Source organism: Myxocyprinus asiaticus, chromosome 39 (assembly GCF_019703515.2).
Source record: "Myxocyprinus asiaticus isolate MX2 ecotype Aquarium Trade chromosome 39, UBuf_Myxa_2, whole genome shotgun sequence".
Taxonomy (NCBI): Eukaryota; Metazoa; Chordata; class Actinopteri; order Cypriniformes; family Catostomidae; genus Myxocyprinus; species Myxocyprinus asiaticus.
In genome coordinates this window covers 35,184,592-35,197,312 of record NC_059382.1, presented here as the reverse complement: position 1 = coordinate 35,197,312, position 12,721 = coordinate 35,184,592, and the positions used below count along the sequence as shown (strand labels likewise).

General features: G+C 39.9%; 1 protein-coding gene across 2 annotated transcripts in view; it reads left to right on the top strand.

The window, feature by feature from the left end:
- rsrc1 (arginine/serine-rich coiled-coil 1) overlaps nucleotides 1–12,721 on the top strand; it is a 460,355-nt gene that overhangs the window by 91,069 nt on the left and 356,565 nt on the right. For both annotated transcript variants that reach the window (XM_051679647.1, XM_051679648.1), the window contains one exon: nucleotides 4,763–4,936. In XM_051679647.1, the coding sequence (XP_051535607.1) occupies nucleotides 4,763–4,936 (174 nt within the window). The remainder of the gene's footprint in view (nucleotides 1–4,762; nucleotides 4,937–12,721) is intronic.

Sequence of the window (12,721 nt, the reverse complement as noted above, 5' to 3'; positions counted from 1 at the left end):
GTCCGTAAAAACACCAGCCAGCTGGTTCGCGCACACTGTGATGACGCGGCCCGGAATGTCATTTGGACGCCGATGGCTTTACGGATATTCACTCGTTGGAAGGATCGGGTTACATCCGCTACAGAGACGGAGAGTGAACTAATCTCTGTAGCTTCAGCCGCGAGAGCTCTCTCCGCGAGGGCGGTGTTATTTCCCTCGAAACGAGCATAAAAAGTATTTAGCTCATCCGGTAGAGAGGCAGCGGTGTTAATGGCGGAGTTTTTATTCCCTTTAAAGTCCGTGATGATGTTAATTCCCTGCCACATGCTTCTAGAGTTGGTGGTGTTAAACTGTCCTTCAATCTTGCTCCTGTACTGGCGTTTTGCTGTTTTGATAGTTTTTCGGAGGGCATAACTGGCTTGTTTATGCTCCTCCGCGTTCCCGGAATTAAAAGCAGAGGTCCGCACATTAAGTGCTGCGCGAACATCGCTATTGATCCACGGCTTCTGATTCGGATAGATTCGCACAGTTCTGGTCGGAATCACTTCCTCTACGCACGTTCTGATGAAACACATTACGCTATCAGCGTAAAGCTCGATGTCGTCATCAGAGGCGGACCGGAACATCTCCCAGTCCGTGTGATCAAAACAGTCCTGTAGCGTAGAGTCTGATTGGTCCGACCAGCACTGGATCGTTCTGAGGGTGGGTGCTTCCTGTTTCAATTTCTGCCTGTAAGCGGGCAGAATGGAAGAGTGGTCCGATTTGCCAAATGGTGGGCGGGGGAGGGATTTGTAGCCATCCCGGAACGGAGAGTAGCAATGATCCAAAACCCGGTCCCCTCGTGTGTTGAAACTAATGTGCTGGTGATATTTTGGTGCGACTGATTTTAAACTGGCTTTATTAAAGTCCCCGGTCACAATGAACGCGGCCTCAGGGTGCGCGGTTTCCTGCTCACTTATAATCCCGTACTGTTCCTTGAGTGCCCGGTCTGTGTCGGCTTGTGGCGGGATGTACACAGCTGTGATAATGACCGCTGTGAATTCCCTCGGTAGCCAGAATGGTCGACACAGAAGCATAAGAAATTCCAGATCAGGAGAACAGAAAGACTTGATGGAATGTACGTTCCTCTGATCACACCAGGATTTGTTGATCATAAAACATACACCACCTCCTCTAGTTTTACCTGAGAGGTCTTTCGCTCTGTCCGCTCGGTGCATGGAGAACCCCGCGGGTTCCATGGCTGAGTCTGGAATCTCCGCAGACATCCAAGTTTCTGTTAGGCAGATAATGCAGCAGTCTCTCGTTGGAAAGAGATCCGCGCTTTCAGCTCGCAAAGCTTGTTATCCAGAGACTGAACATTTGCCAGTAGAATAGTGGGTAGCAGGGGTCGATTTGTGCGGCGTCTTACTCTGATGAGAACGCCGGCTCTGTTTCCCCTTTTCCTCTTGCGTTTCCGCGGCCGTGCTGCCCAGACAAAGGGCTCCGCTGGCGTGTTTATAAACAGCGGGTCGGCATTGAGGAATGTGAAGTCCGGTTTTCGGTGTGAGATCGCTGAACCAATGTCCAAAAGTGTTTGTCTGTCGTAGACAATGAGGCAGACAACATCCAAGACAAAAAACATAAGAATTGTAAACAAAACAAACAAAACATTGCTATGTTGTGTCGGAGCTCGCAACGCAGCAGCTGCCATACTCGGCGCCATCTTGATTCCACCTCCCACCTTGATACGCTTGGTGGTACTATGGGGTAATTTTCATTTAGCAGGGTTAGGGTTAAGCCTACACAATAGCCTAAAGCAAGACACCTTGAGTGTCTTGCTTTAGACACTCAAACTTTGAACTTTTTTATTTATTTTAATATATACACTATATTGCCAAAAGTATTCGCTCACCCATCCAAATAATTTAATTCAGGTGTTCCAATCACTTCCATGGCCACAGGTGTATAAAATGAAGCACCTTGGCATGCAGACTGCTTCTACAAACATTTGTGAAAGAATGGGCTGCTCTCAGGAGCTCAGTGAATTCCAGTGTGGTACTGTGATAGGATGCCACCTGTGCAACAAGTCCAGTCATGAAATTTCCTCGCTACTAAATATTCCACAGTCAACTGTCAGTGGTATTATAACAAAGTGGAAGCGATTGGGAATGACAGAAACTCAGCCACGAAGTGGTAGGCCACGTAAAATGACAGAGCGGGGTCAGCGGATGCTGAGGCGCATAGTGCGCAGAGGTCGCCAACTTTCTGCAGAGTCAATCGCTACAGACCTCCAAAGTTCACGTGGCCTTCAGATTAGCTCAAGAACAGTGCGTAGAGAGCTTCATGGAATGGGTTTCCATGGCCGAGCAGCTGCATCCAAGCCATACATCACCAAGTGCAACGCAAAGCGTCGGATGCAATGGTGTAAAGCACGCCGCCACTGGACTCTAGAGCAGTGGAGACGCGTTCTCTGGAGTGACGAATCATGCTTCTCCATATGGCAATCTGATGGACGAGTCTGGGTTTGGCGGTTGCCAGGAGAACGGTACTTGTCTGACTGCATTGTGCCAACTGTGAAGTTTGGTGGAGGGGGGATTATGGTGTGGGGTTGTTTTTCAGGAGCTGGGCTTGGCCCCTTAGTTCCAGTGAAAGGAACTCTGAATACTTCAGAATACCAAGAGATTTTGGACAATTCCATGCTCCCAACTTTGTGGGAACAGTTTGGGGATGGCCCCTTCCTGCTCCAACATGACTGCGCACCAGTGCACAAAGCAAGGTCCATAAAGACATGGATGAGCGAGTTTGGTGTGGAAGAACTTGACTGGCCTGCACACAGTCCTGACCTCAACCTGATAGAGCACCTTTGGGATGAATTAGAGCAAATTGGGAATGCGGCGTATTATATATATATAATCACAGTATCCAATTACATCGGCAACACCCGGCTGAGGGATCGGTGAATATTCTTGCTTTAGTGATTTTTGCATTGAAAATTAAATGTATTTATTTAAAAAACAGAAACTTAAATCAAATACATTTCTAAATTAAAATTGCACTCCAAACTAAACGAAAAAGCAATTAAAGTAACGATGTGATCAAAAAATAATATCCTTAAGTAATCACCTGTCCATTTACCGTCAGGCAAGTATCAGTCTAAAATGCAGGCGGAAAATTACTTACACAAATGAAAACATAAAAACAATTATAAATGGAAAAATAATAATTATAGTGATGATAATCACTGAAATATAAATCATGGTTCAAGGTGAACGTGTTTTTGTATTTTATGTTTTAATCAGATGTATGGGCTGCAGAGTTGCGTTCACAACAAACTGCTTTGTGGACTCCAAGCACCTCCTGAGCTGAGATGGTCTGAGGTCATTTGCAGCATTCTCATTGATGATACTATTCTTGCCAAAAAAATGTCAGAAGACAGAAACAAAGAAAGAGTGAGAACCTTTTACATCTGTTCTTAATAATATAATAAAGTGTGTTTCTTCAAGCGTGCATCTGTGTGCTGCAGGGCAAATAATTTGTAATATTAATTTGATAATAATAATAGCCTAATAATAATAATTTAATACATTAATGGGAAAACGAGCCAAATATCGTCTTGACATCGTCAAAGGCATCAGCTATTGGCGATCACTCTGACCATCGTCAATCCCTGAGATCATTGTCTGTAGGCACAACCCTAATGTGCATTTCTCTCTATAAATTAACAAAATGTTCAGACAGTCTCCTTGCTTGTTTTTCCGACACATTCAGAATGATTACCGCTTTTGCCAGTGTCGCTGCGGCTCGCTTCTTGCGTGCACTTGTAAAATTTATATTTTAAAGGCTTATTATTACGGTTTAGTATTTCTTTGTAATGTAGAACAGTGTTAGCAATGTTACTTATTCTCATCCCTGGAACTCGAACCATTTTCTGATGCCCTCCAAAATATATAAAAATAATTAAATTGATATCATAAACGTGTGACAACTAGTCGACTAATGGCTTAAACTAACGCCTACTATTCAACTAGGAAAATCTTTGGTCGGGGGCAGCCCTATGCAGGACACATGCAGCACCCGCCAAGAAGCTTTGGTTGAGCAGCGATAATTATTCCAACTTATACTTAAGAGAGGGGAAAAAAGTAAGGGGAAGGAAGGAGAGATAGAGAGAAAAGCATGATATACATTAATCAGCTGTAGTGCGCAGTGATCATCCCTGAAAATAAATAAATAAATAAATAAAACAAAGCTCAAGTAATTTTCGGTTTTAGGGTCATTGTAGGTGTGCCCCAAAAGGGAAGGCATCATAACTATGTATAATTATGTTGCCTCCTAAGATTCCTTGTTTTGGCAAAATTCTTTGGATAAGGCAATCCTAAAATGCATTGCACCAAGCTCAGCGAAAAAATAAAACAGATGTGGCTGGTTGAAATTATGCATATACAATATTTCTTTTTAATTCTGAAAAGTATCAGTTTAAAAATAGTTTAAGCTAATTAAAAAGTTACACTTTTGCCCAATATTTGTGTATCTTACATGTTTTTTATGCTTATTACAGTATCATGTTGTCAGCTTGGCAACATACTAATGTCAAACTCTATTTATTCTATTGCATAGAGTTGCTGCCTATGTTTGTGTTTTGGACTTGGGTCCAATCTCAGTTAGGATGCTGCCTTAGAAGGCTTACTGTATATGTACTGTCTACATTACCTCTAACCTCCTTAACCTCTAAGCTTACCACCACTTACTGCTGGTTTCACCTTTGTTGATGTCTTAAGTTTTTATTCCTTTTAAATTTGTTTTAAAGGTCTCGTTCGCATCACAGAAGATCCCGCAGTCGCAGCAGTGGTCGATCCAGCAGAAAACGCAGTCGCAGCAGAGATGGAGACCGCGGTCAGCATAAAACTCGAGAAAAAGACAGGACACGAGACAAAACTAAAGACAAAAAGACAGACAAAGCCAAAGACAAGGAGAAACAAAGGTAATATTATTTTTTTATTAACACTTTTTACGTGGACTTTTATTTTATTTTTTTATATGAATCTACTTGTAAACACTTTTCCCTCTAAGCTGCGTGCGTGCGCAGCCGCACACTTCTGATGTTGCTTCCGTGCAGACAGAAAAAACATTCACGCAGATGGTGGACTCAAGTGTGTGGGAAAACCTACAGATTTTCTTGAATCAGAGCTAAATGCATGCTCAGTATTTCAACTGGAGTCCATATGAATATTTATTTTTCCAGAATGGAGCTGAAGCTTTGAGTTCAGTAGCGCCGCTCCCTATACGCATATTACACAGTCTGCGTAGGGCACCTACTCCCTAGGAGGCACCATCTTATCCTAGGCGGTCACCAGGAGCTCCACCGGCTGCCCTTACTCACATGTTATATGTTATTCAAGGACCCAGTAAACGCAGTCGATCGCCTCGCACTTTCTCACCGCCTTCAAACCGTACCCCTTAGCTGCACACACAACACCACCAACAAATCAGGTGTGTGTCAAAACATCGGATCTGTGGATGAGATTTAATTATGTAAATATTAATCAAACAACAATATTGAAAAGAGCCACTGACTGCTCTTTATTTATTTGTTATTAGTAGCCTACTTTGTTTTTAGTTTACATAATACTTAGTTATAATGACTATCAGTGCTGGGTAGATTACTTCTGAAATGTAATCGGGTACTGATTACAAATGACATGACTAAAATTGTAGTCAGTAACAATCTTGTCAGTTACATTTAAAAACAAAAACTAAGCATTGTTTACTAAATTGGGTTGTATGCATTGACTAGCACTATTATGAGCAGCAAGGTTGTTGGATATATTTGGAATGACATTGTGTGTGTGTGTGTGTGTGTGTGTGTATGTATGTGATGTCAGGGCTCCAGACTGCGACTAAAATGGTCGAAAATGCGACCAAAAATAATTGATTGCGACAATAATTTAAAATCTAGTCGTTATTGGCGACAGTTGGGTAGTGTATGTTCATGTGCGGTTTCGTCAGATATCATCTTGTGAGTTATTGAATACATCTTTAGAGTGCGCACCGGTGTGTCTCGTGCCACATTTCACCCATTCTGTTGTGATGAGTGCGATGAGCTCGCTGCACCGCATGCAACAACAAACACAGCAGTCATGACCAAATGACTCTTGAAACTTTTTTTTTTTTTTTTTTTTCATGAATCACCCGAAAAGATGTGAACTCAGGAGCTCAGGTTAGCAGTTTGAATTCGTCACTTTCTCAGCGAATCAGCCATCATTGTGTTCACAACTGGGAGCGCAGACATTTCCAAATAGGAGCCCCATGTGTATATCGGGCTTCTTTATAATTAAAAGTCCCGCACCACTTTATATATATATATATATATATATATATATATATATATACACACAGTGGTGTGAAAAAGTGTTTGCCCCCTTCATGATTTCTTATTTTTTTGCATGTTTGTCACACTTAAATGTTTCAGATCATCAAACAAGTTTAAATATTAGTCAAAGGTAACACAAGTAAACACAAAATGCAGTTTTTAAATGAAGGTTGTTATTATTAAGGAAAAACAAAATCCAAACCTACATGGCCCTGTGTGAAAAAGTGTTTGCCCCACCTGTTAAAACACAACTTAACTGTGGTTTATCACACCTGAGTTCAATTTCTCTAGCCACACCCAGGCCTGATTACTGCCACACCTGTTCTCAATCAAGAAATCACTTAAATAGGACCTGCCTGACAAAGTGAAGTAGACCAAAAGATCTTCAAAAGCTAGACATCATGCCGAGATCCAAAGAAATTCAGGAATTTAGATCTATCAGTCTGGAAAAGGTTATAAAGCCATTTCTAAAGCTTTGGGACTCCAGAGAACCACAGTGAGAGCCATTATCCACAAATGGCGAAAACATGGAACAGTGGTGAACCTTCCCAGGAGTGGCCGGCCGACCAAAATTACCCCAAGAGCGCAGCGACGACTCATCCAAGAGGTCACAAAAGACCCCACAACAACATCCAAAGAACTGCAGGCCTCACTTGCCTTAGTTAAGGTCAGTGTTCATGACTCCACCATAAGAAAGAGACTGGGCAAAAATGGCCTGCATGGCAGAGTTCCAAGATGAAAACCATTGCTGAGCAAAAAGAACATTAAGGCTCGTCTCATTTTTGCCAGAAAACATCTTGATGATCCCCAAGACTTTTGGGAAAATACTCTGTGGACTGACGAGACAAAAGTTGAACTTTTTGGAAGGTGTGTGTTCCATTACATCTGGCGTAAAAGTAACACCGCATTTCAGAAAAAGAACATCATACCAACAGTAAAATATGGTGGTGGTAGTGTGATGGTCTGGGGCTGTTTTGCTGCTTCAGGACCTGGGAGACTTGCTGTGATAAATGGAACCATGAATTCTGCTGTCTACCAGAAAATCCTGAAGGAGAATGTCCGGCAATCTGTTCGTGACCTCAAGCTGAAGCGAACTTGGTTTCTGCAGCAGGACAATGATCCAAAACACACCAGCAAGTCCACCTCTGAATGGCTGAAGAAAAACAAAATGAAGACTTTGGAGTGGCCTAGTCAAAGTCCTGACCTGAATCCTATTGAGATGCTGTGGCATGACCTTAAAAAGGCTGTTCATGCTCAAAAACCCTCCAATGTGGCTGAATTACAACAATTCTGCAAAGGTGAGTGGGCCAAAATTCCTCCACAGCGCTGTAAAAGACTCATTGCAAGTTATCGCAAACGCTTGATTGCAGTTGTTGCTGCTAAGGGTGGCCCAACCAGTTATTAGGTTTAGGGGGCAATCACTTTTTCACACAGGGCCATGTAGGTTTGGATTTTGTTTTCCCTTAATAATAACAACCTTCATTTAAAAACTGCATTTTGTGTTTACTTGTGTTATCTTTGACTAATATTTAAACTTGTTTGATGATCTGAAACATTTAAGTGTGACAAACATGCAAAAAAATAAGAAATCAGGATGGGGGCAAACACTTTCACACCACTGTATAGGACAGTTGAGGGACTCCTACACAACTATTACACAAGGTGCAAACATTCACTGATGCTCAAGAAGGCAGCACACGACTATATGCATACTATGCTTTATGTAAATATCTGCTTATGTAGATTCTGAAGGGCAGTACTAAAAAATTATATTTGTGTAAATTATGAAAGGTGTGAACATCAATGAGACAAAGAAGAATGCAGACTGCGTATTTTCTCAACTACATATGCTGTTTATTAAACCTCCGATTAATGGATTATCAGCTGTCTTTCTTTTCTTCTGCTTTCTATCTTGTTTCTGAACAACAATCTAAATCGAGCAATTATATGATTTGGCGACTAAAAACAGCCATTTGGCTCCTTAATGTTTCAGTTAAGGAACCAATGGCTCCTAAGTCATTTTTTTAGTCTGGAGCCCTGGATGTGATTTACAAGCACTGTGATTTTTACAGAAATTAACACAGTCCGCCATGCTTACATAACATTTCTGCAAGTAAATTTTTTTTTCTTTTTTCATATTTATTATTGTTTTATGTTGCATTTACTGTATTGCTATTGTTCTGTTTTGTGGTATCTATTTCTCTGCTGCTGTAATGCCTCAATTTCCCTCCAGGGATGAATAAAGTAGTATCGTATCCTAAATTAAGAAACAATAAGGCAACATGCCATTGTTTTTATTTATGTTTTTATTAACATTTATATTTACTGTAACTTTTTTAAAGAAATGAATCGCATAATAGCCCTTTTTTTCTGTGGTTCATACACAAAGATGAGATCCTAAATGACTTGCCAAAACTAGTTTGCTAATATTAAATCTGTGGAGTGGTTAAAAAATGTGTTTTAATGACTTCAACCTAAGTGTTTGTAAACTTCTGACTTCAACTGTAACTTTTTAAATGAACAAATAGCATTATAGCATATTATCGATTTTTTTTTTATCTGTGGTATTTAAAGGAATAGTTCACCCAAAAATGAAAATTTGCTGATAATTTACTCACCCTCAGGCCATCCAAGATGTATCTGAGTTTCTTTCTTCATCAAAACAGAATTTAAGACTTTTAGGATTTCATTTCAGGGCTCCTCCTCTAAACAATGCAAGTGAATGTTCTCCATTTTTTGATTGTTCAAAATAATCCACACGACTCCAGTCGACAAATAAAGTTCTTCTGAACCCAAACGATTGATTATTTTGAGAAACAAAACAATACTTATATACTTTTTAACTACAAATGTTCGCTTCCATACACATCTGTGACGTGCGCTCATAAGAGGGATGACGTAAGCTCGTTGGTAAGGTCACGCGTCACGTATCAAGAATTGTGAAATTTCACTGGTAGTGGTACCAACTAAAATATTTGTATATACACTTATATATATATATATATATATATATATATATATGGTGGCTGAAGGTTTTGCCCAATAGAAAAAGGATTTGCACAGCAAGAACAAAAGTTAGAGGAAACATTGCTTGTAAATACTACTGAAAGAGCTCATCTTGAATTTCTATAGTTTAGATGCAGCAGAGAGTTTGACTCAATCATGTATTGGCCTCATCCATTCAGCCTGATATCTGCCCTTCAAACTCAGTGTGTACACTGTCCCACTGGGCATACAATGCATTTCCATTCTCTCTCGCGGATAAAACAGCATTGTCCGCTCAGTTTTATGTGGTTTGGCCTCTCTGCCTGGATTTCCACCCCCTGGTGTAATATGTGTGAAATATGAACTGCATTTCCATCCCCTCTCTCCTGTTTGCCCCTCCAGATGCCCCACCTTGACTCCACCCTTAGGTGGCATGGGCTAATTTGATTGGGCTGCTCTTTGGCAATATGTTGTCAGTCATATTTAGTGGCTTGTCTCACTGGTAATCTCTCACATTAATGTTTACATTAATGTGTGTGTGTGTGTGTGTATTTGTGGTTGTAAACTTGTGATGTCAACTCCCTAGTTTTCATATAGCAATGCACTAATTTCCATAAAATTCACCATATTTAAAAATTGCTTTAACATTGGTATTTGTAACATGACCATGGTAACTTCAGGTGCAGTAAAATCAAGCATGGATTGCCAATACCATGGTTATATATAACATGATTTCTATAAAACTAGCATGTTTTCACAAATGGCATTTTTGTAATACAAAACAGTACCCTAAAAAAAAAAAAAAACATAGATACATAAACATTTATAAACTGCCTTAGTATATGGCAAAAATAAGATATTCCCTCACTCCCCTAATGTAGCCTTTCATAAATTTAATAGAGCTATAGTAGTAATATGATAATATTTATTATTAATATATATCTCTACATAAAATACTATTTCTATTACAGTGAGTGTTACTACTGTAAATTCATGGTAATTTTTTTAAAGGATAGTGATGTGTGAAAAATCTGCCAATACATGTCTGTGCATGTCACACTGTTTTCTCCTGTTCATCTTAACAATACTGTTAAGAATGTTGGGCCATTTAATGTGATTTTAAACTTGTTTACTTGCCTAGGGTTTTCATAGATGTTTGCCCCAGAGAATTCATCAGCCATGTGCCTGAAAGATAGGTCTCAGCGATTTTGAAAATATCAAGAGGAGGAGAGGGCCAGGCAATGTGGTTAGTTGATGTTACTCAAGCCGGCAGGATGTAACACCTGTCAAAAGTTTTGCTGAGATCGAGCTCTCTTCGTTGTTGGAGGTCCACACTTATCACACTTCACATATCACACTTGCTGATTCAGAATGGAAGTTGAGTGATAAACATATCAATTGCCTACAACTTGCTCTCCGATTCTTTTTCACATGGAGTTAGCTGTATATAATAATAGTAATTAAAAAATAACAAGAGTTCTGTGTGAACATTAACAATTGTAGTAGACTACATTAGGATGTGATTCATAGAGTAACTTTACCCTGTCAGGGCTCTACAGTACGAGCATTTCACCCATTTGTGAGTGAATTTCACTGCATGCGAATGCAGTGTTTCCCTTACATGAATTTTGCAGCGGCGCTGCGCCTCTGCTGAATTATGAGCGCCGCTGTTGGGATTTCACATGGTTCTTTTAATATTCTTGATGCAACATAATGCTTGCCAGCCCCAGTCAGCTGTGCACTTTCTACACTGTGAAAGGGACCCCACCACACACACACAAATACATGCACTTACTCACAGTGACGTCACCGCATAACAACACGTGTCAAACTCGCTTCATTTCATGTGGCCCGCAAGCTAATTTCTGAAACTTATGATGGCAGGGGATCGCAATGTTTCACTGAACAATCAGTTAGCGCTTTCCTCATGAATATTAATGAGCCTTCCCCTGTCATCTGTATGTTTTGGAGCACATTTTGCTCGTTTCAAAAGCGGAATGAAACAGTGCTACATGGGTCAATTATCAACACGGCTTAATCATAGCAGCACGAGGGCAGAGCAGGTGAGGTCATTCGCGGAGTGGTATCAACCTCACAGACTATTTTAAATGCACCTGTGAACCAGTAAGATGTGTGGCGGGGAACATAAAATTCGTTTGAATGCTGCACAGGATTGTCTTTTGCAAAATTCTTATGTCTCGGTGATGAAACTAGTTTAAAACAAACAGCCCCCACATTCTAAACGACACTGACAAAGAAAAAATAAATTAGAAGGCTTTTCAATTTACAGATAACAATGCTTACAAAAAATGTACCTTGGGTTTACTGTAACAACACTAACTGCATTACCTATGGTAGTTGTGGCAGAAAAACTTTCTAAATATATTTAGACTGCTGTCTTTTCATTACAGAAATGCCATAGTTCTTTTTATAGAAACCATAGTTACTAACCATGGTAGTGATGAGCCATGCATGGTTTTACCTATGGTTACCATGAACTATTACAAATGTCATTGTCAAAACTAAGGATACTATGGAAAAACTATGGTATATTTTCATAATTATGGACCAAGCTATCAGTTTTCCATCTGTGTAAAATCTGTACTCTTATAATGCTCTGTGATTGTTGGAAAATGTAAGTTGTTTTGTTTGCCATCAGAAATTCCAAGAGATGACTGTTGTTTAATCAGTAGGAGCCTGATAAAAGGAATCTGTTAAGAAGACCCAACTAGTCACACTGTCAGAATATTTCAATTTAGCCATATCAAAATTAGGTGTTCATTTTTTCCACACGTTACTGTTGTTAATATCATAATTTTCATCTGTATCCTAACCTCAAAATCAAAGTTGTACTGTCAAATGTGCATTTCAACATAACATGTAATATTATTTGCATGGGTGCTACTGAAGCAGGTTCTGGTGCCACATTTTCAACAGGCCCTTTGAGGGCACAAATAAACCATGATGTGGCCCAGGCTGAAATTTAGTTTGACACCCCTGTTTTAATCTATTCTTCGACCAACATGCGGGTCCGGCGTTTCAGGCTTGTGGATGCGTGCACAACAGCACCGCTGCTGAAAAAATCCTAGGGGAAACACTGCGAATGTATAAAATTGTTTATACGCACTAAAAAGCGCACTAGTGCGAGTGACCGCTGATCTGACATAAGAAATTATGAACTCGTGTTGTAGATTATCATCAAAATAAAAACTCATATGCAAAGTACTTTTAAAAGAGGCGTGTTAGTTATTTTTACATTAAAAGTGCTGTTTTCTCACTCATATGGCCGCGAGCACTTTCCATCTGGGAAAATGCAATAAACATTAAGTTGACAATAAAACATAACAAAAAACTCCCAATGTTAATAATTGATATAAAAAATATGAAGAAAAATATTTATATAACATTTGG